Source organism: Armigeres subalbatus, chromosome 3 (assembly GCF_024139115.2).
Source record: "Armigeres subalbatus isolate Guangzhou_Male chromosome 3, GZ_Asu_2, whole genome shotgun sequence".
Lineage (NCBI taxonomy): Eukaryota > Metazoa > Arthropoda > Insecta > Diptera > Culicidae > Armigeres > Armigeres subalbatus.
In genome coordinates, this window is record NC_085141.1 from 384,152,764 (window position 1) to 384,177,163 (window position 24,400).

The 24,400-nt window shown below is 43.5% G+C and overlaps 1 protein-coding gene across 1 annotated transcript in view; it reads right to left on the reverse strand.

Moving 5' to 3' along the window:
- Positions 1-19,332, reverse strand: part of LOC134222944 (uncharacterized) — a 44,960-nt gene extending 25,628 nt beyond the window's left edge. The window contains exons 1-2 of the mRNA XM_062702089.1: positions 19,276-19,332; positions 14,391-15,139 (exon numbers count right to left, since the gene is read on the reverse strand). Of these exons, the coding sequence (XP_062558073.1) occupies positions 14,391-15,139; positions 19,276-19,332 (806 nt within the window). The remainder of the gene's footprint in view (positions 1-14,390; positions 15,140-19,275) is intronic.
- Positions 19,333-24,400: the final 5,068 nt, after the last annotated feature.

Below are 24,400 nucleotides of genomic sequence, written 5' to 3' on the forward strand. Positions count from 1 at the left end.
GGGCGGGCACGTAGCCAGAATGTCGGACAGTAACCCGATGAAAATGGTTATCGAGAACGATCTGACGGGCAGAAGAAGGCGAGGTGCGCAGCGGGCAAGGTGGATCGATCAGGTGGAGGATGACTTGCGGACCCTCCGTGGGCTGCGTGGTTGGTGACGTGTAGCCATGGACCGAGCCGAATGGAGAAGACTTTTATATACCGCACAGGCCACTTCGGCCTTAGTCTGAATAAATAATATGCACTGGATTTAGTATGGATGTTGATGAGAAATTTGAAGAAACTACTTGAAACCGTGACTTATATTCCATGAAATCGAAAAAAAAAACTAGAAGAAATAAGATAAGATAATAAACCATCCGTAGCCAAAAACTTGTAATAAAAATGATAATAATTCGAAATATTAAAAAAAAACAAGTTTGCTTACAATTTCTGGAACAGTCTAGATTGATCGACAATTCCCCGAATGTAATTTCCCTGAATGGAACAATTCCCCGATAAAAAGTACCTCTTGCAAACACATCGACTGTATACGTCCAATCAATCGACTGTATGCGTCCGAAAAGAGCAGCAGCAGGACTAGATATGTGCAATAGGTATGCATACACGGGTAAAAATCCGTTCCCGGAAATGAGAAAATAATTCATGATATCATGAATCCAACGTGTTTTCATGTTATGAAAATACACCATGAATATGAATCATGATTTCATGATTTATTTTCGCGTAACGCAACCAATGCGTTACGATTTGGTTGTTGAGATCGAAAAAAAAAAGTTCAACACGGGTTTTGAACTCGAGTACACCGAGTGAGAGTCCGGGGTGCTACCTTTCATCCGTTCTCACTTCTTGGGAAGGGAGTGTTCGAAGTATAACCGGTTATGCATTTTGCTGACTGTTGAAGATTGCGTAGTACCATGAATAATGTTCCTGAAATCATGAATTATAATCATGATTTAATAAACTGGCATGATTCATGATTTCATGATTTTTTATTCATGATTGTAGGTATGCATTTGATTCCGTGTAGTAACAAATTTCCTAGGGGGGGCTAGCTACATCCTAGGGGGGCTGAAGCCCCCCCAGCCTCCCTGTAGCTACGCCAATTGTGAAATCATTCATAAATCTCAATCATAGAGCACTCCCACCTGAACTTACTCGTTTAAAAGAAAGAATCACGTCTGAGTTTTTCATGCTAATGCGGATCATCATGTATCCCATTTCCAAAAAAAAAATCATTTCGCTCCAAAAAGTGTTTAAAATCGATTGAGACAGTTTGTTGTTTACACACGCAAGAGTATCCATTGTTCTCTGATTCAAATGGATGATTCAACTCAGCCATGATTTTTTAGGTGCTGAGTTGGGTGAGTTTCAACTCACAATTGATTTGAATCGTTTATGAGTTTTGAGATTTTAAGTTCTCCCAACACTGTCTGCCAGTTGCATGAATGTCTTGTGTGGCAAGTACAATGGATACACTGTGCTCAAGAAGCTGAAAATGCTTCCCACCCGGAAGCATCCCACGCCTTTGCTCGCATGGCTAATTGGATACCCATCGCTTTGCGCCGCACTAAAAAAGGAGAGAGAAGCATTTGGGGAATTCTTTCATTCGGAAAAATGTTACATTCGGGGAATTGTTGTTCGGGGAAATTGCATTCGAGGAATTGGTTCTCAGGGAATTGGCTTACAATCTCATGTCTAACGTCGCGGACCCCTGAATTTGAACAAACCCCATTTAATTAGTTCTGCCGTATCAATCAAGATGATTTGAGTTGCCGCCACTTTAGCCGAATTCCATTTTAATAAAATGATCCTAAGCCTAATGATGTAGGATTTGTCTCTTCAAAATGTATTAATTATATAAAAGATAAGTTTGAGATTTCTTGCAAGACAATATATAATATGAAGAGATTGAGATGAGATAGTTACTCTGAAAGAAATCGAACGAAATTATATTTAAAGTGAAGGAAATAAGAGAACCTTAAGGAGATATATCAAAATATATAACATTAACATGTGGAGAATCGATCCGGCAGGCATCGAGCTTGTTTCTTGGGTTGACATGTGTCACGCTAATTGCTATTTTATGGCTCAAACACCTCGAGTACACTTAACAATGTTGCTCGTACTCCAGCTTCATTTCTTCCCAATTAATAATTCGAACATTTGGACAAGTAAAAAAGTAAACTGTGGCAACACCCCCATACGACATAAAAAAAGGGGAGGAATAATTGATGTGTTCATCAAAAAAAAGAGCCGTATCAAATCACTGTAACCCATGTATGTAAGTACAAAGTAATCACCATCCACTCACTTTGAATAACGAGGGACGCAGAGAGTGCGCGCAGTTGTCATCGGTATGATTTACGTCAACCGGTAATCATAGGTTACGGTTTCAGCTAATAAATAAATTCTTAAAAAGTAAAACCAACTCCACACTCGCATTATGCCACCCCAGCCAGTCAGTGCCAGTGTCCTGCGGGCGACCGTAATGTTGCACCTTGCATTTGGCAGCCTCAGTCAGTGGACTATGCACGTCGGCAAGTGGTGGTTTCAGCAACCACCAAATAGGTCCCCGGAGGCGATCGAAAACAAGCCGAGCGGAAGCCTCAATAAGAAAAGCGGGACGGGACTATGTGGTGCATGCATTGGGCGGCGGAAAATAAGCATACAATTTGTTCTATTAGTTTTTGGTCACGTCCGACTATGTCTTTTGAATGGAAGGCATCGTCGCACCCCACCCCAAGAATGAGGCTCGCATGTGCAAAGAAAGCGTGGGGTTGTTTCCACTAAAGAACGGTGTGTGAGCCGTCATTGCCTGTTTATAAGTCTATTAATTAGGCACCCACGGAAAGTCGTGCTTCGCTAATTTGCCATCATCGGCGACGTGTTTGTCGTTCTTGTCTTGGGAAAGCAGCAACCACACATGGGATGTGCAAGACATAATGGAAGCACTGGCATGGAATAATCTGATTTGACTCTATTGTAGCGTTACTTTTGGCAGGTTTAATTGCATGCAATGAACTAATGGATGGTGTCACAAAAAATAGTAAATGGAACCATTGCCTTCGGTGCGGTTCGAGCCAAAAAAAAAATAGAATAACTTTGATTACACTATTCACCGTTACAAATGATTCTTTTTAAAAAGAAGTTTGATTGAAACTTGTATACAATATTGTCAATTTTCGAGAAATATGGCGTTCATTTATCTTCTTCTTCTTATTGGCATTACATCCCCCACTAGGACATTGCCGCCCCTCAGCCTAGTGTTCATTTTAGCACTTCCACAGTTAATAACTGCAAGGTTTCTAAGCCAAGATACCATTTTTGCATCCGTATATCATGAGGCTAACATGATGACACATTTATGTCCATTTATCGAGACAATTTCCAATCCGAAAATTGCCTAGACCGGCACCAGTAATCGAACCCAGCCACCCATGGTCTTGCTTTGTAGTCGTGCGTCTTACCGCACGGCTAAGGAGGGCCCTACAGGAGCGTAACAAAAGTTTCAAGCATTTATATGAGGTAAATTTGGATTAGTTTCGGAGGTTGATTTTTAAATGAGCTAAGTACTCCGGATGTTCTAGGAATTGAATTTATGCTTGCATGCAAAGTGGTATTACCTGTTGTCATGGGTTGTAGATAGTCTATGGACTCCATACAGTCAAGGTCTGCTAATCAAACTCCGTAATTGAGGCTGTTATTGAAAAATAAACAAGTTGTGTGACCCCTCCTTGGTATGTGTTTGTATTCCAAATAGTTCTCGTTGTTGTCGTGGCTTTCAGGTAGCTTAGGAACTGCATAGAGTCAAGGTCTACGGATCTACCCCCGAAATGGAGGTAGTTATTGAAGAGTGATCAAGTTGTTTGACCCACGAACTCCATAAAGCCAAGGCATGTGGATCAACCTCCGTAATGGAGGCAGTTACTGAAGAATAAACAAGTTGTGTGACCCCTTCTTGATAGGGTTTCTTACCCCATTCCCGGCCTAACAGGCATACGACTGCGTTATTTAATTGATATTTAAAGGGTGTACGGAATCAAATTGCATCACTTTGAACTACTCGCCAAAAATTAGTCTATCAAACGATTGTCATGAAATTTTCAGGGACTGAAATACAATATGTAAGCTTGGACTACGTATAACTGTTTCATTGTAATTCTCAAATACATCGAAATGTTGAAGCTTTTATCTTAAATGAACTCATGAGATTTTGTACATGTCCTTAACTAACATTTTTCATCCTACAATCTATCCCAGTAAAAAAGTTATCGAATTTTATTGTCTCAGTCGATTATTTAACTTAATTAAAGTCAACTTTCCCAAAGAAACCATATTTTTGACGCCTCTAACTATTACAAAAATCGAAAACAAAAAATCAAAAAAGTGCTGCAGTGTGAACCGGCCTGAACAATGAGATAGATGCTCTCCCAAAATCTGACAAATATCAGTCCAAAATTAGATTTCAACGCCTTATTTGATTTTTTCATTTCGGTTTTTTACTATAGAAGCGACAAAACAGAAAGTTTACCTCTATTAGTTAGATAATCGAAAATGTTGGAGTTATAAACCAATACGAAATGTTGACGCGAAAAGCCAAATCAACATTTTATGTTTCGTATAATGGCCAATTTTGGAGCCTTCCGAAGCTCGTGTTTTCATTCCAGACCAGTATCTTTCGATCGGCCGCAATCCTGATGATTTTGAGGTCAAAGGCACAAAATTGGATTCCTAACATCTTTTTATAAGATGTGGAATATAGAGGTGAATGAGCAAGATTTATTTGCACACGTCCTATTCCTTCGGCTGTATTTTCGAAATCACTGGAAATTGCGTAATGAAACTCTCGCAGTGTGAATAACACATGCTGAAGCCGTCTTCCACAAAATTTCGTTAAAATCAGTCCAGGAGGCGAAATGTTATCGACTTTTGAAAGTGATGCAATTTGATTCCGTACACGCTTTATGACAAGAAGCAACTTTTCCTGAATTTCGTGGGCCGTGCAATACTGCAAAGGGGTTCACTTCTGGTTAAAAATAGCTTTTCTTGGTAAACATCGTTTGAAAAAGCTTTCATTTGATTTAAATTAACGATGTGCAGCACTCATTTCAGTCATAGCGATTGCATATCCGGCCCACTTCCAGACCAGTTCCCGGCCTAAGCAAAATTTCGCTCAATCTCTCAACATCTTACTGTCATTTTCTCTCGAGACGGTAGAAAATGCGACGTAAACAAAAATATACACGTTCAACGCCGACATGATGCCATATGGTATTGTTTAACCCTTAAATGCGCAATGTTGTTTTAAAACAACAAACCGAAAAAACGTTCAATGTTAATAATTTTAATGGTAGTTTACGTTAAAATACTTTTGACGATTTCTAAAAAATCGCCTTGCGCCTTTAAGGGTTAAAATAATTTTTATTTGGTTGAAAAGATATATTCACTCATCCAAATTACTTCCAAACGCTTAGAAACTATATTTTTTCACTTTTTGCAATCGAGGGAATTATAAACAACATGATAGCGTCAACATATTAGATAGTTTTCCTATGAACGATGAAGGATTTTTTTCATACTAAAAAAGAATTCCTGGCCTTCCTGGCAGCACGGTGTGGCTAGAAGTTCTTAAGCCGAGGTGAATTTTTGTTCAGTTCGAGGATACATTTTTAAATGTATTCTAATATGTTTATATTAGTTCTAGTGAAACAAACAAATAGAAAAGATTAAAGTGGTTGGAAAATATTGAGTATTGTGCGAAATAAATGGGAGACTTTTTAAAAATTATGAATCATAAACCTACGGCTTGGAAAAAGTATAAATCCTTAGTTTTCTGTGCAGTGAGCCGGGAATCGGGTCCATAGGCCCAAGTAGTGATTTACCCTATATGTTTGTATTTCTAGTAGTTCTTGCTGTTGTTACGGTTTCCAGGTAGTTTGCAAACTCCATAGAGCCAATATCTACTGATCAACCTGCTTTATGAAGGCAGTTATTGAAGAATAAACAAGTTGTGTGACTCCTTATTTGTACATGTTGTATTCCCAGTGGATCTTGTTGTTGCCGTGGGTTCCAGATAGTCTACGAACTCCATAGAGTCAAGGTCTGTCGATCAACCTCCGCTGTGGAGGCAATTATTGAGGAATTTACAAGTTGTGTAACCACTTCTTGACCTTTAATTTTATTCCAAGTAGTTCTTGTTGTTGTTATGAGTTTCAGGTAGTCTATGAACTCCATAGAGTCAAAGTCGGTTTAACAACTAGCGTTACACAAAATGGGGGGGGTTGGTAGACGAAATCGGGGACTGATATAATCCGGCCAGTATCTCAAGGCCCTTGTCCCGCAGTTAAAACAGGCTGATAGTCATGCAGTGACTTAGTGGACTTGAAGACTTGAAGATCCTACTTCAGGCGCTTCTTGAATGACCATCAGCCAGGGATTGAACTTATCATTTCATTATCATTTAGTATTCATCTAATAACTAATTCCAGAGGCGGAATTCCGAAATGTGTTCTATGGCGGACTTCTTGCGCCATTTCCCCTCTACAACTTTGTCTAAGGGTACATTGCTGTATGTCTAATATTTACGGCGTGAAACGCTAGTATCACTTAATATACTCAATGATAATAAGTGTAATTATCATTTAGTATATTTAGTGTTACTAGCGTTTTACGCTGTAAATAATAAACATAGAGCAATGTACCCCCAGACAAATTTTTAGAGCGAAATAGCGCTAAAAGCCCGCCATACAACACTTTTCGGAATTCCGCCTCTGGAATGAGTTATTGGCTGAATACTAAATGATAATGAAATGATAATTTCAATCCCTGCCATCAGCGTATGCCATGAACACATTCTATTCTATGTACCACAAAGGGCATGTACAACTTATGAAACAAGCCGCAAGATCTCTGGTGACGCGTGTAGACCAGACGCTTTATTCCAGAAATTTCTTGGATGACTATGCACACATTTCATGGACGCACCCTATGTATCCTAAAACACAGTGGTACCTTGAGTGGTACCCCTCGGAGCTTTTGCATCAATTGAGGTACCCCCTATTTTTTGTGAATGAAAATAAGCGAAACAGATAACAGATATAAAAAATAGACCTTAAAACCAACGGGATATATGGCTCTTCATGAAGTTGGCTCAAATTTTCATTATTACGTGAAGCTTCCCAATACAAATTTAGTTTTTACATCAAGCTTCCTACAAGGAAGGTTTCAAAACCACTTGAAAGGAGGCCTTTTAAAAGGAGGCTCCAAGCTTTAAAAGACACTTCCGAGAAGCGTAGAAATTGGCTTGAAAGGAGGCTTCTAGGCCTCATGAGAAGAAAGCTTCCGGGCCTCTTAAACAAATGCTTCCGGGCCTCTTGAAAGGAGGCTTCCGGGCCTCTTGAAAGGAGGCTTCCGGGCCTTTTGAAAGGAGGCTTCCGAGCCTTTTGAAAGGAGGCTTCCGAGCCTCTTGAAAGGAGGCTTCCGAGCCTCTTGAAAGGAGGCTTCCGGGCCTCTTGAAAGGAGGCTTCCGGGCCTCTTGAAAGGAGGCTTCCGGGCCTCTTGAAAGGAGGCTTCCGGGCCTCTTGAAAGGAGGCTTCCGGGCCTCTTGAAAGGAGGCTTCCGGGCCTCTTGAAAGGAGGCTTCCGGGCCTCTTGAAAGGAGGCTTCCGGGCCTCTTGAAAGGAGGCTTCCTGGCCTCTTGAAAGGAGGCTTCCGGGCCTCTTGAAAGGAGGCTTCCGGGCCTCTTGAAAGGAGGCTTCCGGGCCTCTTGAAAGGAGGCTTCCGGGCCTCTTGAAAGGAGGCTTCCGGGCCTCTTGAAAGGAGGCTTCCGGGCCTCTTGAAAGGAGGCTTCCGGGCCTCTTGAAAGGAGGCTTCTGGGCCTCTTGAAAGGAGGCTTCTGGGCCTCTTGAAAGGAGGCTTCCGGGCCTCTTGAAAGGAGGCTTCCGGGCCTCTTGAAAGGAGGCTTCCGGGCCTCTTGAAAGGAGGCTTCCGGGCCTCTTGAAAGGAGGCTTCCGGGCCTCTTGAAAGGAGGCTTCCGGGCCTCTTGAAAGGAGGCTTCCGGGCCTCTTGAAAGGAGGCTTCCTGGCCTCTTGAAAGGAGGCTTCCGGGCCTCTTGAAAGGAGGCTTCGGGCCTCTTGAAAGGAGGCTTCCGGGCCTCTTGAAAGGAGGCTTCCGGGCCTCTTGAAAGGAGGCTTCCGGGCCTCTTGAAAGGAGGCTTCCGGGCCTCTTGAAAGGAGGCTTCCGGGCCTCTTGAAAGGAGGCTTCCGGGCCTCTTGAAAGGAGGCTTCCGGGCCTCTTGAAAGGAGGCTTCCGGGCCTCTTGAAAGGAGGCTTCCGGGCCTCTTGAAAGGAGGCTTCCGGGCCTCTTGAAAGGAGGCTTCCAGGCCTCTTGAAGGAGGCTTCCAGGCCTCTTGAAAGGAGGCTTCCGGGCCTCTTGAAAGGAGGCTTCCGGGCCTCTTGAAAGGAGGCTTCCAGGCCTCTTGAAAGGAGGCTTCCAGGCCTCTTGAAAGGAGGCTTCCGGGCCTCTTGAAATGAGGCTTCCGGGCCTCTTGAAAGGAGGCTTCCGGGCCTCTTGAAAGGAGGCTTCCGGGCCTCTTGAAAGGAGGCTTCCAAGCCTCTTGAAAGGCGGCCGGGCCTCTTGAAAGGAGGCTTCCGGGCCTCTTGAAAGGAGGCTTCCAGGCCTCTTGAAAGGAGGCTTCCGGGCCTCTTGAAAGGAGGCATCCGGCCTCTTGAAAGGAGGCTTCCGGGCCTCTTGAAAGGAGGCTTCCGGGCCTCTTGAAAGGAGGCTTCCGGGCCTCTTGAAAGGAGGCTTCGGGCCTCTTGAAAGGAAGCTTCCGGGCCTCTTGAAAGGAGGCTTCCTGGCCTCTTGAAAGGAGGCTTCCGGGCCTCTTGAAAGGAGGCTTCCGGGCCTCTTGAAAGGAGGCTTCAGGGCCTCTTGAAAGGAGGCTTCTGGGCCTCTTGAAAGGAGGCTTCCGGGCCTCTTGAAAGGAGGCTTCCGGGCCTCTTGAAAGGAGGCTTCCGGGCCTCTTGAAAGGAGGCTTCCGGGCCTCTTGAAAGGAGGCTTCCGGGCCTCTTGAAAGGAGGCTTCCGGGCCTCTTGAAAGGAGGCTTCCGGGCCTCTTGAAAGGAGGCTTCCGGGCCTCTTGAAAGGAGGCTTCCGGGCCTCTTGAAAGGAGGCTTCCAGGCCTCTTGAAAGGAGGCTTCCGGGCCTCTTGAAAGGAGGTGTCGGGGCCTCTTGAAAGGAGGCTTCCGGGCCTCTTGAAAGGAGGCTTCCGGGCCTCTTGAAAGGAGGCTTCCGGGCCTCTTGAAAGGAGGCTTCCGGGCCTCTTGAAAGGAGGCTTCCGGGCCTATTGCAGGAGGCTTCCGGGCCTCTTGAAAGGACGCTTCCGGGCCTCTTGAAAGGAGGCTTCCGGGCCTCTTGAAAGGAGGCTTCCGGGCCTCTTGAAAGGAGGCTTCCTGGCCTCTTGAAAGGAGGCTTCCGGGCCTCTTGAAAGGAGGCTTCCGGGCCTCTTGAAAGGAGGCTTCCGGGCCTCTTGAAAGGAGGCTTCGGGCCTCTTGAAAGGAGGCTTCCGGGCCTCTTGAAAGGAGGCTTCCGGGCCTCTTGAAAGGAGGCTTCCGGGCCTCTTGAAAGGAGGCTTCCGGGCCTCTTGAAAGGAGGCTTCCGGGCCTCTTGAAAGGAGGCTTCCGGGCCTCTTGAAAGGAGGCTTCCGGGCCTCTTGAAAGGAGGCTTCCGGGCCTCTTGAAAGGAGGCTTCCGGGCCTCTTGAAAGGAGGCTTCCGGGCCTCTTGAAAGGAGGCTTCCGGGCCCTGTTGGAAGGAGGCTTCCGGGCCTCTTGTAAGGAAGCTTTCAGGCCTCTTGAAAGGAGGCTTCCGCGCCTCTTGAAAGGAGGCTTCCGGGCCTCTTGAAAGGAGGCTTCCGGGCCTCTTGAAAGGAGGCTTCCGGGCCTCTTGAAAGGAGGCTTCTGGGCCTCTTGAAAGGAGGCTTCCGGGCCTCTTGAAAGGAGGCTTCCGGGCCTCTTGAAAGGAGGATTCCGGGCCTCTCGAAAGGAGGCTTAGAGGCCTCTTGAAAGGAGGCTTAAGGGCCTCTTGCACGGAGGCTTCTGGCCTCTTGAAAGGAGGCTTCGGGCCTCTTGAAAGGAGGCTTCCGGGCCTCTTGAAAGGAGGCCTCCAGGCCTCTTGAAACAAGGCTTCCGGGCCTCTGGAAAGGACGCTTCCGGGCCTCTTGAAAGGAGGCTTCCGGGCCTCTTGAAAGGAGGCTTCGGGCCTCTTGAAAGGAGGCTTCCGGGCCTCTTGAAAGGAGGCTTCCGGGCCTCTTGGAAGGAGGCCTCCGGGCCTTTTGAAAGGTGGCTTCCGAGCCTCTTGTAAGGAGGCTTCCGGGCCTCTTGAAAGGAGGCTTCCCGGCTCTTGAAAGGAGGCTTCCGGGCCTCTTGAAACGAGACTTCCGAAGCACTTGAAAAGAGGTTTCCGGGCCTCTTGAAAGGAGGCTTCCGGGTCTCTTGAAAGAAGGTCCCCGGGTCTCTTGAAAGGAGGCTTCCGGGCCTCTTGAAAGTAGGCTGCAGGGCCTCTTTAAAACAGGCTTCCGAGTCTCTTTAAAACAGGCTGCCGAGCCTCTTTAGAAAAGAAGGCTTCCGAGTCTCTTTAAAAAAAGGAGGCTTCCGAGCCTCTTTAATGTAGGTGGCTTCCGAGCCTCTTTAATGAAGATGGCTTCCGAGCCTCTTTAAAAAAGAGGCTTCCAAGCCTCTTTAAAAAAGAGGCTTCCAAGCCTCTTTAAAAAAGGAGGCATCCGAGCCTCTTCCTAACCTAACGAACGTTTTCCTAGATTTTAGTTCAGAAGCATTTGCTCAACATATAATTCATTATTTTGTTCCGATGAAGCAATGCTGGTTGTGAAGGGCAGGATTCAATTGGTTTTAATTTACTTACCATACATATTATGTGCAAGACAAAGTTTTGAAATAAAAAAACCTGATTGATCCACCTAGCGGTGTTTGTGCCTTTCTCGTACATTAGATATACTAAAACAATGAGTGAAAATTTCTTAGCGTGTTTTTTGTATATAAATCGTAGTTTGGCCATAACTTTTGATCTCATAGTCCGATCTGGCCAATTTTTAATAGGAAACAAAAGGACAGGATTCCTCGTCGAATGCAACTTATTGCAAACAAATCGGATCAAGATAAGTGCCTAAAATATGAGTGAGTTTTATTTTGCGCACATACATTCACCCACGCACACACATATACACAAACAGACATCATCTCAATTCGTCGAGCTGAGTCGATTGGTATATAACACTAAGGGTCTCCGGACTTTCTATCACATAATCGTCTAAAAAGCGTCCAAACGCAATCGAGGTGTATATTTTGTTTACAAATGGATTTATTTGCCATTGTTTTAAACGAACGAATTAACTTTTATTCAATACATTTAACAATGAAATCGCGATTCGAATCATGAGCGATACTCTGGGCCAAGATTCTGATAGGATTTGACTCACGTATGATTTGAGATGAGATTTGAGAATTTGAGATTTTGCCAACACTGGCGAGAGTAAGCAAATGACAGACCCCCCCTCCCCCAATAAGTGCTTACGTAATAAATGTAACGGCCCCTATCGAGATGGACCCATAGCCGTTGTGAAATCATTTGAAATAGCTGCTATTTAGTTGCTAGACCTTTAAAACAATTTCAAGATTTCTTGGCACATCAAGAGCATCTTAAAGCCTCAGCACTCAAACAATTGGACGTCCATGATAACGAAAACAATTTGGACGACCCTAATACCGAAAATGGTAGAAGACACAGCTTAAGACTAAAAGTAAGTTAAATATCAAACATGCCTGAAGGATTGCATTACAAATGATGCCCATAAGATTGCAAATGCCTAAAAGATTGCATTTTTTGTTTACGCTTCAAATTCCAAATAGCGCTCCCTCCTTTTACGCCCTTATTTCGAAATAACGTCTGGCAAGCTTGTTTTATTTCAACCATCTAATTATAGAAAGCAAATTTTCATTCTTGATCTTTAGCTGCAATGTGGGTCTACAGATAGCCTTGCAAGCAAGGTATTGGATTGTCCATCTGGAAATGGCGAGTTCGATTCTCGGTACGGCCTAGGTTCTCGAGTGGAAAACATTCTAGGCACCCTGGGCATAGTGTGCCCATATTGTGTTCGCCAGACAAGATACATACTCATGTAATGGCGTGCACAGAGAAGCTTTCAATTAACAACTGTGGAAATGCAAATAGTTGAACTACGTTGAAAAGCAGGCCAGGTACTAGTTGGAATCCATTCTTTCAGAGAAAATGCCAATTTGCTAAATAGCATCTCGCGAAATGTTACATTACGCGAAAAATCATTCCGCGAAAAGATACGATTTGCCAAATCTCATACCGCGAAAAGATACATTCCGGTAAATGTTATTCCGCGCAATGTCCGCCCGCGAAAATGAATTCGGCGAAATGATTTGCGATGAAATGTTATACCTACAAACATCACGTCATCAGTTATCTATATCGACCTACTAAGCAAATGGACCGCATTGAAACCCCATCTTCTGAGATCCTTCTGAGCTAGTTGAAGAAAGCTTCACTATAGAGATACCTAGGTGAGAAAATCAGCATAATTGTTCAATATTTATGCAAATGCCAATGCACTTGCTCGTATGTGTGTTGGTATTCGGTCCCACTAAGGAGTGACATTCATTTATCGTAGTCGCTTCATACCGAGCACAAGCCACCCGATGCTAATGACAATGATTATTAAAATAAATTTATCTAAATTGTTCATTATTATACTTTGTTTATTTTACAATATTTTAATGGAAGCCTAATGAATTAATTTATGTGCACTGTTTCTCACACGCCAGACGATGTTTCCGAACGTTTTTGTTGCTCTCGTTTTCCGTCATCATCGTTTCCATCCACGATGACAACAACGTTTCCATATTATGCTTCAGCTGAAATGTTTTGATTAAGACTTCCCGAAGCAGCCAGAGGCTTACCGGCGAACGCTTTGGTGAATGATGTGGCTACATGTTGATAAAAAAAATACAACAACACAAAGTAACGTGAAAGATGAGAAACACTTAAAAGCTTCGCTGCACCTCACCTTAAGTCCTCAGACAATTGGTAATGGCGAGAAAAGTGCCACCCTTGGGGGTGGTTTTTTTGTACCACCGATTCCATCTGAGAACACATATTCTCTGTTAAATCGTTAAATCGAATCTAATAAAGATGTAGACAAATTCTTCTCTAGTTGGAATGGGATGAAATTAAGAGCAACTCAACCCCGGATAATCGTAGGTCGAAGGCGGAAAATTTTGAAAACTGTCCTCCAGGCTTGAAACAATTACGGGCCAATGAAGTAGCGCTGTCGCGCGACGGGGGAGGAAGAGACGGCGAACATGCTTTCGGAAAACGTAAATCCTGAGGCAAATCGTCATCTGGACGTCTGTCGTCCGGATTGTTGTCGAGTGATTTTCTCGCCTTTCTCGTCGACGGATGCCGCTGGTGATTTGTGATCAGGATAAAAAATGTATCAGCTGATGTGTATTTATTGTGCAGCAGCAGTGACAATTGCGAAAATATTATAGATTGTGGGATACTTGCACTCAACTAGTTGACAAATGACTGACCATGGCGCTCACTACATCTATTTAAGCAATCAGACAAATTCCAGCAAAAAGGAAAGAGTGGTTTATTAGTTTCCTTTTCAGCTCCAGGATGGAGATCTTTCAAGTCGGCCCTTTGCACCACCGGAGGTGTACAGGATCCATAAGGAAGTAAGTAAGTTTTCAGCTCCAACTGGAATACGGCTTAGCTTGAAGAAACACGAAAATTGGCTGAATGTGGACTCCAAACAAAAAAGTTTTAGGTTTTACATTACATATTCATATGTGAAATCTGAATAAGACTTCAAAAAATCGATTTTGCTCCACAGCGCTCAACTGATTCTTCATCATGTTCTGATTGTCCTCTGAAATTTTGAACTCATTTGGATTAAAACTGATTTAGCACAAGCCTTTTCAAGTTTGCATGCAAATTATTATGGGGAAATTTTCATTGTACCGATAATGACGCTTCCCCATTAAGCGCAGTTTGAAAGAAAACCTATATAGTTAAAAGGAATACTCAAGAGCTTTCACCCAGTGAAAACTACATCTTAATTAATCGATCCAATGATTAGTAATCGAATTTAATCTAAACCGTAGTTTTCTTGAGCTAATTGCTTAACTCTTCAACAGGCAACATTGCTGCTTGTGGCGCGAAAGATAGCACACACAAATTCATTCACACCATGCCTGAAGACCTGCCTCGCGTTAAGTTGGTACATATTTCCTTTACAAGACGCACAAGTTGATTGTTGGTGGAGTGTTCTTTTTTAAAACCAAACTGATCGTCAGGAATAATGTGGGTGTTTTCCAGGTGTTGCTCGATGCGTATTAGAATCACTCGTTCGAGCAGTTTGCTGAAAGTGGGCAGCAGACTTATTGGCCTGTAGTTGAACGCGTTCGTAGAGTCCGTATTGGGCTTGGGAATGGCAACTACTACAGCGTGTTTCCAGCTGTTCGGAAAGTATCCAAGTCTAATGCAAGCGGAGAAGATTTTGGCGAGAAAGATGTGCGCTTTTCGGGGCAGTTTTTTGAGCACACAGTTACGGATGTTATCTTGGCCTGAAGACTTTTTGGATTTAAGCCTTCGTATGATACGAGCAACTTCCTTCGGACGAATTAGCCAAGAGTGAGCATCAGTCAGCTGTGTGTGGTCGATGAATGCGATGGACTCGTTCACCACGGTAGCAGTTTCAGCCTTTGCGAAGCTCGTGACTAGTAGCTGCGCTTTCTCTGTGGGAGAGGCTATGATGTTGTCACCTTGTCGCAAGGGGGGACTGTATTTAGAGGTTTTCCGCAGCGCCTTAGTGATCCGCCAGAGGGTGTCGCGGTTGTCGTTCAGTGTGCTAAGGGTTTCTTTGAACTTTTTAAAGTTGGCTTGATCGCACTCCTCGCGAATCCTGCGGTTCAGTGCCGTTATGTCCTGATAGATGGGATCTCTTCTCCTGTACCACTGTCGTCGACGTTTGTTACGCAAAGCGATCAATCTTCGGGTGTCATCTGGAATCGTTGCGACCTGATAGACTCGTTGCTGGAATTCAGGAACCGAAACAGCTTCTCCTTCTAGTATGCTCGTCGTGTGGTATTCAAATAGCAGCGTCAATCTGTTCTTCGTTGGTCAAATTGGTGGTGGCTGGGTCTAACAAGACCAACTTTGAGTTGATCTCGCGTTGGAAACGAGGCCAATCCGCATGGACGTAATTGCGAAATTTCGGTAAAAAGGTACCCCGGGGCAAGTGGGACCTGAAAAACGCTAGTTCAGCAAAATTGTTAACGCATACTTATAAAACACGATATTTCAGAACATTAACCACGCATACATCATTATATGCTTCCGTTGTTGAAGTGTAGACGTATTGTAAGCCATTTATTCATTTACAAAAAATATTGGTAGTGAAAGAAATAAATTCACCTGTAGGCCCCACTTACCCCTTCAAACGGGGCAAGTGGGACCTATTCTGTTTTATACTGTCGAACTAAACTAATTAAAGGAATCTGTAATGTTCATGTTACTTCTGAGTCGTTGTATTTTCAGATCATGGATGGAGGTTTGTTGCTTGTCGGATTTTTGTTTTTGCTACCAGGAAGGGCCGATTTACTGTTTAATTGGCTCTTGTTTTGCGCTTCACTGGGTTACTTTTGTACCAAATGTTTTAGATGGAAAGGATTCACCATTCGAGTGAATGTTTCTGTGTTTAGAACACAGATTATTACATAAATCAGTACTTCAAAAGAAACGTTTTTATTCAGGCAATGCGCAGTGTTGTGAATTTTTAATAGAACGAAATTACCAATTTATGTGTTGAGCACTTTATTTATCTGAAAATTTGTAAATTTGATGTGAAATTTGAAAATAACAAAACACAAGACAAAATCGTAGAACAAATAGATTATTTGCACTGTAAACGGAAAAATATCGCATTGTTATAACTATTGCGGGAGATAATTTTTAGAATGAATTTTGTATTATTGTTAATCAACTGTACAATACTATTTAACAGCGAAACCAACAATAAGCAAACTACATCTGATTCAGATCCATATGATATATGAGTGTCGAAGTTATTTTCCACTAGACAACGATTTAAAAACAATTAAAAGAGCTCTATCGAAATTGTTGTTCAAATATGTCCCACTTGCCCCATGTATGTTAAAACTAAAGGATAAGTGAAAATTGCAAATTTTGGCTTAAATTAAAACTTATAAATCATTTTCGATGTCACACAATTATTTGATTGCTCAAATTATTTACCTTCCACTTCAATGATAAATTTAAAACGACTATTATGGTGGAAATCCATTGAATTAAAATATAAGTAATAGATTTTCCCGGTAGTCTAAAGTCATGATCAAGCAATAGCATTAGCATGGTGCCTCAAATGGTTTTGATTCCAAATATTTTTGTGTGGGCTGTATTCGTTGATAGTCCTGCTTCATCTTTCTAGAAGATTGTTACCACTAAAACGTTTATCGATTGATCAGCAGCCATAGTACCCACTTACCCCGTATTTTCGCTTGCCCCGGAGTACCTTATATTCAGTTCGGTTGGAGCTGAAAGGCTAATGTTGAACAGTACCGGAAGCTGGTCCGATGACAGTTCGTTCAAAGTGACCGACTCATGTCCAGTAGGTTATTTGCCAGTGCCAGATCCAATGTAGATGGCCGACCACGACCAGCGGGGTGGAAAGTGAAGGAGTCCGGGAAATGGATGAAGAAGTTACGACTAGCTGCTTGCTGACATAGTAGTGTACCTGCTTTGTTAGCCTTTGAACAGTTCCAATGACGGTGACGCGCATTCAGATCACCCACTATGAAAAATGGGTCGGCTCTTCTGGTGAGAGTGGAAATGTCACGACGATACTGTGTCCAGACCGACCGTCGTTTCGCTCCCGGAAAATAGGCGGCTATTATGTGTATATTTCCATCCACAGAGTTGATCGAAGAACACCTCCTCCTCTGTCAGCATCATTAGAGGTTCGGTCGAACCGAACGCACGCGAAACTTGGGTGGAAAAATGAATGTTTTTCCGATTCCGACATCCACATTGTGATGTTCCAAGAAGTCGAAAAACTCCAGTTTCTTTCCATGAACGGAGCGTCCGTTCCAATTAACTAGCCGCAAGTTGCCTATACTAGACATTGTAGACATACTTGGTCGTAAGCTCGAAGAGAGCTAGAAGTTGTTGCTGCTTTGTTTGGCAGTTTGCCCGGCGGTCAAACATTTCTCTCGCCAGAGCGAGAAATTCTGACAATGTGAATAGATTGCTGTTGTTTGTTTGGCCTTGAAGCACATGGGCATATGAGCTTCCCATCGGGGGATTTATTTATTTATTCAGACTAAGGCCGAAGTGGCCTGTGCGGTATATAAGAGTTTTCTGCATTCAACTCGGTCCATGGCTACACGTCGCCAACCACGCAGTCTACGGAGGGTCCGCAAGTCATCTTCCACCTGATTGATCCACCTTGCCCGCTGCGCACCTCGCCTTCTTGTGCCCGTCGGATCGTTGTCGAGAACCATTTTCACCGGGTTACTGTCCGACATTCTGGCTACGTGCCCGGCCCATCGCAGTCGTCCGATTTTCGCGGTGTGAACGATGGATGGTTCTCCCAACAGCTGATGCAATTCGTGGTTCATTCGCCTCCTCCACGTACCGTCCGCCATCTGCACCCCACCATAGATGGTACGCAGCACTTTCCTTTCGAAAACTCCAAGTGCGCGTTGGTCCTCCACGAGCATCGTCCAGGTCTCGTGTCCGTAGAGGACTACCGGTCTAATTAGCGTTTTGTAGATTGTCAGTTTGGTACGGCGGCGAACTCTATTCGATCGGAGCGTCTTGCGGAGTCCAAAGTACGTACGATTTCCAGCCACTATGCGTCTCCGAATTTCTCTGCTGGTGTCATTTTCGGCAGTCACCAGTGAGCCCAAGTACACAAATTCTTCTACCACCTCGATTTCGTCACCACCAATACAAACTCGTGGTGGGTGGCTCACATTGTCTTCTCTTGAACCTCTTCCTTTCATGTACTTCGTCTTCGACGTGTTGATGACAAGTCCGATCCGCTTAGCTTCCCTCTTCAGTCTGATGTAGGCTCCCTCCATCTTCTCAAAGTTACGTGCCATAATATCCATGTCATCGGCGAAGCCAAATAACTGGACGGACTTATTGAAAATTGTACCACTCGTGTTAATCCCTGCTCTTCGTATTACCCATTCCAAAGCGATGTTGAATAGCAAACACGAAAGACCATCACCTTGCCGTAACCCTCTGCGGGTTTCGAAGGGACTCGAGAATGCCCCTGAAACTCGAACTACGCACATCACCCGATCCATCGTCGCTTTGATCAATCGTGTCAGTTTATCCGGAAAACCGTGTTCGTGCATTAGCTGCCATAGCTGGTCCCGATCGATTGTATCATATGCGGCTTTGAAGTCGATGAATAGATGATGTGTGGGCACGTTGTATTCGCGGCATTTCTGCAGTACTTGGCGAATGGCGAACACCTGGTCCGTGGTGGAGCGTTCGCCCATAAACCCGCCTGGTACTGCCCCACGAACTCCCTTGCAGTTGGTGCTAGTCGACGGCATAAAATTTGGGAGAGTACCTTGTAGGCGGCGTTCAGCAATGTGATTGCGCGGTAGTTGCTACAATCCAGCTTATCGCCCTTTTTGTAGATGGGACACACGACACCTTCCATCCACTCCTGCGGCAAAACTTCCTCCTCCCAAATCTTGGTAATGACCCAGTGCAGCGCTCTAGCCAGTGCCTCACCACCGTGTTTAAATAGCTCTCCTGGTAGTTGGTCAACCCCAGGGGCTTTGTTGTTCTTCAGCCGGCCAATCTCCTCCTGGATTTCCTGGAGATCCCATCCCATCGGGGGAGCAGTCGTTGAATCGCTAGGACGCCCTTGGGGGGTACGCGGTGGATCAGGAGAGGGTGCAGCATTTCTGCGATCGGCACGCTTTTTTGCTATTCTCTCAACGTAGCTCTTTTGCGTGGGGCAGCCGTGAAAATTTGCCGTATGTTGGCCACTGCAATTGGCACATTTGATCGATTTGCGTGTTTCGTTTTGGTCAACATGCTCCAAATCTGCTTTCTTGGGAAGTTTGCACTCTGACGAGAGATGTTTTTCGCCACACTTAGTGGGCGAAGATTACAATTTCGCATACCATGACCGAATCGCTGCCAACGGTGGCATTGCACAGCGTCAGTTTGTCGACGTTCATAGTAGCGCCAGTTCACGATGACGTTGAAGACAGCTCTAACCTTCCGCAGCCCCGATAATTTTACAGCTCCTTTCACGAAGTGGAGGAGATATAGCGCACTTTCCTCCAGACCATCAACCTTGCGCGAAAACAGTTTCACTTCTGTCGGTATTCAGATCGTGAACTTCGTATACCGGCAGACCCGATAAAATAACTTTCACTGGCTTCTTGACGGCAGGGGAGTAGGTGTGGAATAGGATGTCCGACTGCTGGAGCGCTTCTATGGCGCTACGGAGGCCTGTTTCTCTCGTGCAGTAAAGTTGGTAGTCGTTTGATACTCGGTTTGTGCTACGTTGGTTGTTGACATTAGCTCTCGCACCTGTCTGGTTGTCTTGTTGATGATCGAAATCGGAGGGACTCGAACTTTCTTCGTCTTGAGGACCTAAGTTGCCGTAGTCGGGTTCGGAGTTAGTGTTGGCATTTCGTCCGAGATATCATCATTTTGGGTCTGCAGCACCTCAAACTGGTTACTCACGACGACATTAGGTACGTGCTGCGATGTGCCGTTACCGCTCCTGCTTCCAGAGGGATTTTCCTCCGGGGGTGGAGGTTGCATATTCGTCATGTTGTTATCGACGGTTTGCTGCTGTTGTTGTTCGTCTATGTACGGGCTCTTCGACCGCGGGGGGTGGAGATTTGGGTCGTTGTTGTCTACGTTGAGGTTATGTGCGCACTCTAGGCCGCGCTTCTGCCTTTTCTTGGAATGGCTCCGGACGGTCGATTGCTGCTTCACGGCGGCCGCATTTTGATTGTCCGGATCCGGGGGAGCTTTCTGCGAGTTCAGGATGCCGATTCGCGAGTAACTACTCGAAGATAACGGAAAAAAAATCGATAAAAGAGGACCGCGAAAAATCCGGTTTGTTTACTTGGTGCAACAGGGTTGCCAGTCTGGAAAGATATTCAATTTGCAAAAAGAGCTAACCGCGGCGGAGGTTGGTACTCGGATTCTGATGGCTTTTCCGCAAACATGACCTTAAGTGGTCTCGTTGTGTAGGGGTTATCACGCCTATCTAAAGAGTAGGAGGTTGAGGGTTCGAGTCCCTCCAAGACACTTGAATTCTTTTTCGCAAATTTCATATCAGTTTCCCATTTCGAAACTGTGGACAGGGAATCAATATTCGAGCAACGCCTAACAATATACCCTTTGTCGTCAACACAGTTTGTTACTGACAAACACACCTCGCAACAAGCCTTTATCAGAACCCGAACACAATATGACAAGAATCATTTGCCTTGATGGCTTTGATATTTCCGAAAATACAAAGCTATTTTTGTTATTGCAGTTGGATTCTCAATCATTTCCATAAAAGCAGAAGCTACGATAGCATAAAACCGAAATTTGCTGTAAAGATAATGCAAAATAATGGAATGAAAAGTTAGCAACAAAATTGTCTTCGTTTTTGTTCCTGACAAAAAAATTCGGATCTTTGTCATTATTATCTCCGACAAAAACAAAGCTTTGTCGTTGGTTCTCTTTTGTCGCTTGTTTCGCAAGCGCATCCAAGAAAAATTAATTCCCTGGCTAAGATATTTTACAAAAGAGAGAAGACAAATGAGAAGCCAAGATATTTTACAAAAGAGAGAAGACAAATGAGAAGTGAAACTTTTCACATCTCAATTGAGAATTCAAAGCAAAAAGTAAAGTAAAAAGTGATGTGAGATATCTTATTTCCCACTTTTAATAGTGAGGAGTGAGACGGCTCACTCCTTACTTACCGTCCCCAGGTCCAATTCCACCGCGTGCAGCCAGCGTGTTCGTGGCCTTCCACGCCGGTCCCTATCTGGTTCTCTGTCGAATATTGTTTTCGATATTCTTTCTTCCAACATTCAGCCCACTGAAGTCTGCCGTATTTTATTCGATTCACAATATTTTCTTCTTTGTATACTTGATACAGCTCATGATTCATGCGTCGACGCAACACACCATTTTCGAGTTTCCCTCCGAGTATTGTACGCAGCACTTTTTGCTCGAAAACCCCGAAAGCTCTCCGGTCCGCCTCTTTTAATGTCCATGTTTCATGTCCGTAAAGGGCCACTGGTAGAATCAGAGTTTTGTATACAGCAAATTTCGTTTCCGTCTGCATGTTGCGGGACCTAAGCCGGTTACGTAATCCGTAAAAGGCCCTATTCGCAGCAGCAATACGTCTTTTCACTTCACGGGAAACGTCGTTGTCACATGTCACAAGCGTTCCAAGGTAAACAAATTCTTCAACAACCTGCTACCATTCTAATAACAGCCCGTACATTGATCACAACCGTCGATAAACCGAATTGAAAATCAATTTAATTACAATATCTCACATCGAATGTACACAATAATGATTGGAACACATTCTTCAATGTTTAGAATTTCATTTCAAATTTTGTTCAAGTAATGTTTTAGTTCAGGGCATAAGCTGTGTAGCTGTGTAGGGCATAAGCGAGATGGTTGAGTGCAGTGATTGTGGCATGGGGATCCTGCCCAGTGATTTGCCAATGAGTTGTTCTGGTTGTGGTTGCGCTAAAGTGTACCACTACAAGTGCACATCCATGACTAAACCATTGGCAAAGCTGGTCACGGAGAATGATAATGTTGTGTTTAAGTGTGATAATTGTTTATCAAGCCAGTGTTGTGGCGAGCAGAATGTATTGCTTTCGAACGTCCAAAAGATCGAAGAGGAAATGAAGAAGATTTCTTCTATGTCTGATTCGATCGAGGGCTGCTCAGATAAACATCGCGCTAAAAGACGGGATGGAACAATTGGGGAAAAGGGTGCAAAATGCCCTAAATGATGCAGTTAATGGTTTTCGGAGCTTAATTGGAAATGAATTGAAAAATATGAAAGGATCATTTTACAATTTGATGCGACCAATAAAGTAGCTGCAATGAATGTGTCACAAGGTACATCAAGATCGTCTTCGGAATCGAATTTGAATCCCAGAGGTAAAAAGCGTAAAGTTCAAGAAGACGTTGATGATGTTTTCAATGAGAATATTAGCTTCGCGGATGTCGTTAAAAAAGCACTGGGACTAAAAGTAGTAGTTATAAAGAAAGCAAGAAAAGTGTTGCCATTAATGATGTAAAAGTGGCTCGTAAGACTCGTCCGGTTATTGTGATAAAACCGAAAGAGTCCAATCAAAGTAGCGATGATACTCGCAAGTTTTTGAACAAAAAGTTAGATCCAAAAACACACAAGATCAGTAACTTTAGAAACGGGAAAGACGGCTCTATTATTGCTGAGTGTGCAACAGGGTATAATGTTAACGCTGTCAAAGAAGGCATTCAAAGCGAATTGGGTGAGAGTTATAACGCTGTTGTCCCATCATCGGTGCCTAGATTGAAAGTGATAGGCATGTCTGATAAATTTTCTTCCGATGACTTCATTCAGATCTTAAAAGATCAGAATGAAGACATCGCTATAAATGATATTAAAGTCGTTAGGATGTATGAAAATCCACGTTTCAAGTACAACAAGTACAACGTGATAATTGAAGGCGATAAAGAGACTCATAGTTGTTTGATAACAGCGAAAAAGGTAAACATAAGGTTCGATCGGTGCCTTGTAGTTCCAGAGATTAGCGTTTTGAGGTTTTTCCAGTGTGGAGAATTTGGACACATGAGTACGGAGTGTAAGAATAACATTGCGTGCTCAAAGTGCAGTGAACGTCACAAGACTTCGGATTGCACGTCAACTATATTGAAATGTGTCAATTGTTTAAAAATGAATAAGGAACGTAAAATTAATCTGGACGTTAACCACGGGGCTTTTAGCATCGAATGTAAAGTTTACAAAAGATTATTTGATCGGAAAAAGAGCAGCTTACGTTTCAATGAATAGCAACCAAGTTCCAGTAGTAATGTGAATCGGTTAAATATTTTGTATTTTAATATTGCTGGGTTATCCACAAACTACGTTGCTTTACGTAAGATTGTGGAAGATACACGTCCGTTTTTAGTCTTTCTATCTGAAACACATATTATCGACATTGATGCTTTTGATCAATATAGTATTCCGGGTTACAGTGTGGCTGCTTGTTTATCACATTCGAGACACACTGGCGGTGTTGCTATTTATGTCAAAGAATCGGTTCAGTTCAAGCTTCAATTAAACGAAGTTTGTGATGGAAACTGGTTCTTAGGCATTACAGTTGTACGTGGCATGAAGATGGGTAACTATGGTGTTTTGTATCACTCTCCCAGTTCTAATGACCAGCGATTTGTTGAAATTTTTGAAAACTGGTTGGAGAGGTTTCTAGATCATAGCAAATTAAATGTACTCGCTGGCGATTTCAATATCAATTGGTGTGACGTTCATAATTCGAAGCATTTGAAACATTTGGCAGATTTTTTCAACTTAAAGCAGAAAGTTTTTGATTTTACGCGTATTTCCCGACACAGTAGAACTTTAATTGACCATGTTTATTCTAATTTTGATACAGTAAATACTGTTATTAATTGCCATTTAAAAATAACCAATTGATGATAATAAAGGTAATAATAGTAATGTAAATAAATTGAAGTGCTGGAGGAAATATTCGATACATGCAGTTTCGAATCTTGTCGAAAGAAACGTGGATTTTCAGACAAATGACAGATCTTTGGATCACAAATCAGCTGTTCTTACGAATGTCATAAAAACCTGTACCAATCAATTAGTTGAACAAAAGTTTGTATCTCAAAATAATTCGAACAGCTGGTACAATTTAGACCTCTTGCGCCTTAAACGTAAAAGGGATAAGTTGTACAGAAAATTTTGTAGACATAATAGTGATTATCGTTGGAATAGGTACCAGGTTGCGCGTAATAAATATTCGCAACGTTTGAAACGTACGCGATGCGAATATATTCAGAGGAAAATTGATCAACATCAAAACAACAGCAAAGAGTTATGGAAAATATTGAAATCACTTTTGAAACCTAGTACTAGTAAACCGCGGTCCATAACTTTTGATGGCACACTAGAACTATCAGAACAATTAATTGCAGATAAGTTTAACGAATATTTTGTCAGCAGTGTTTCATCGATTAATGCATCTATTGAATTAGTTG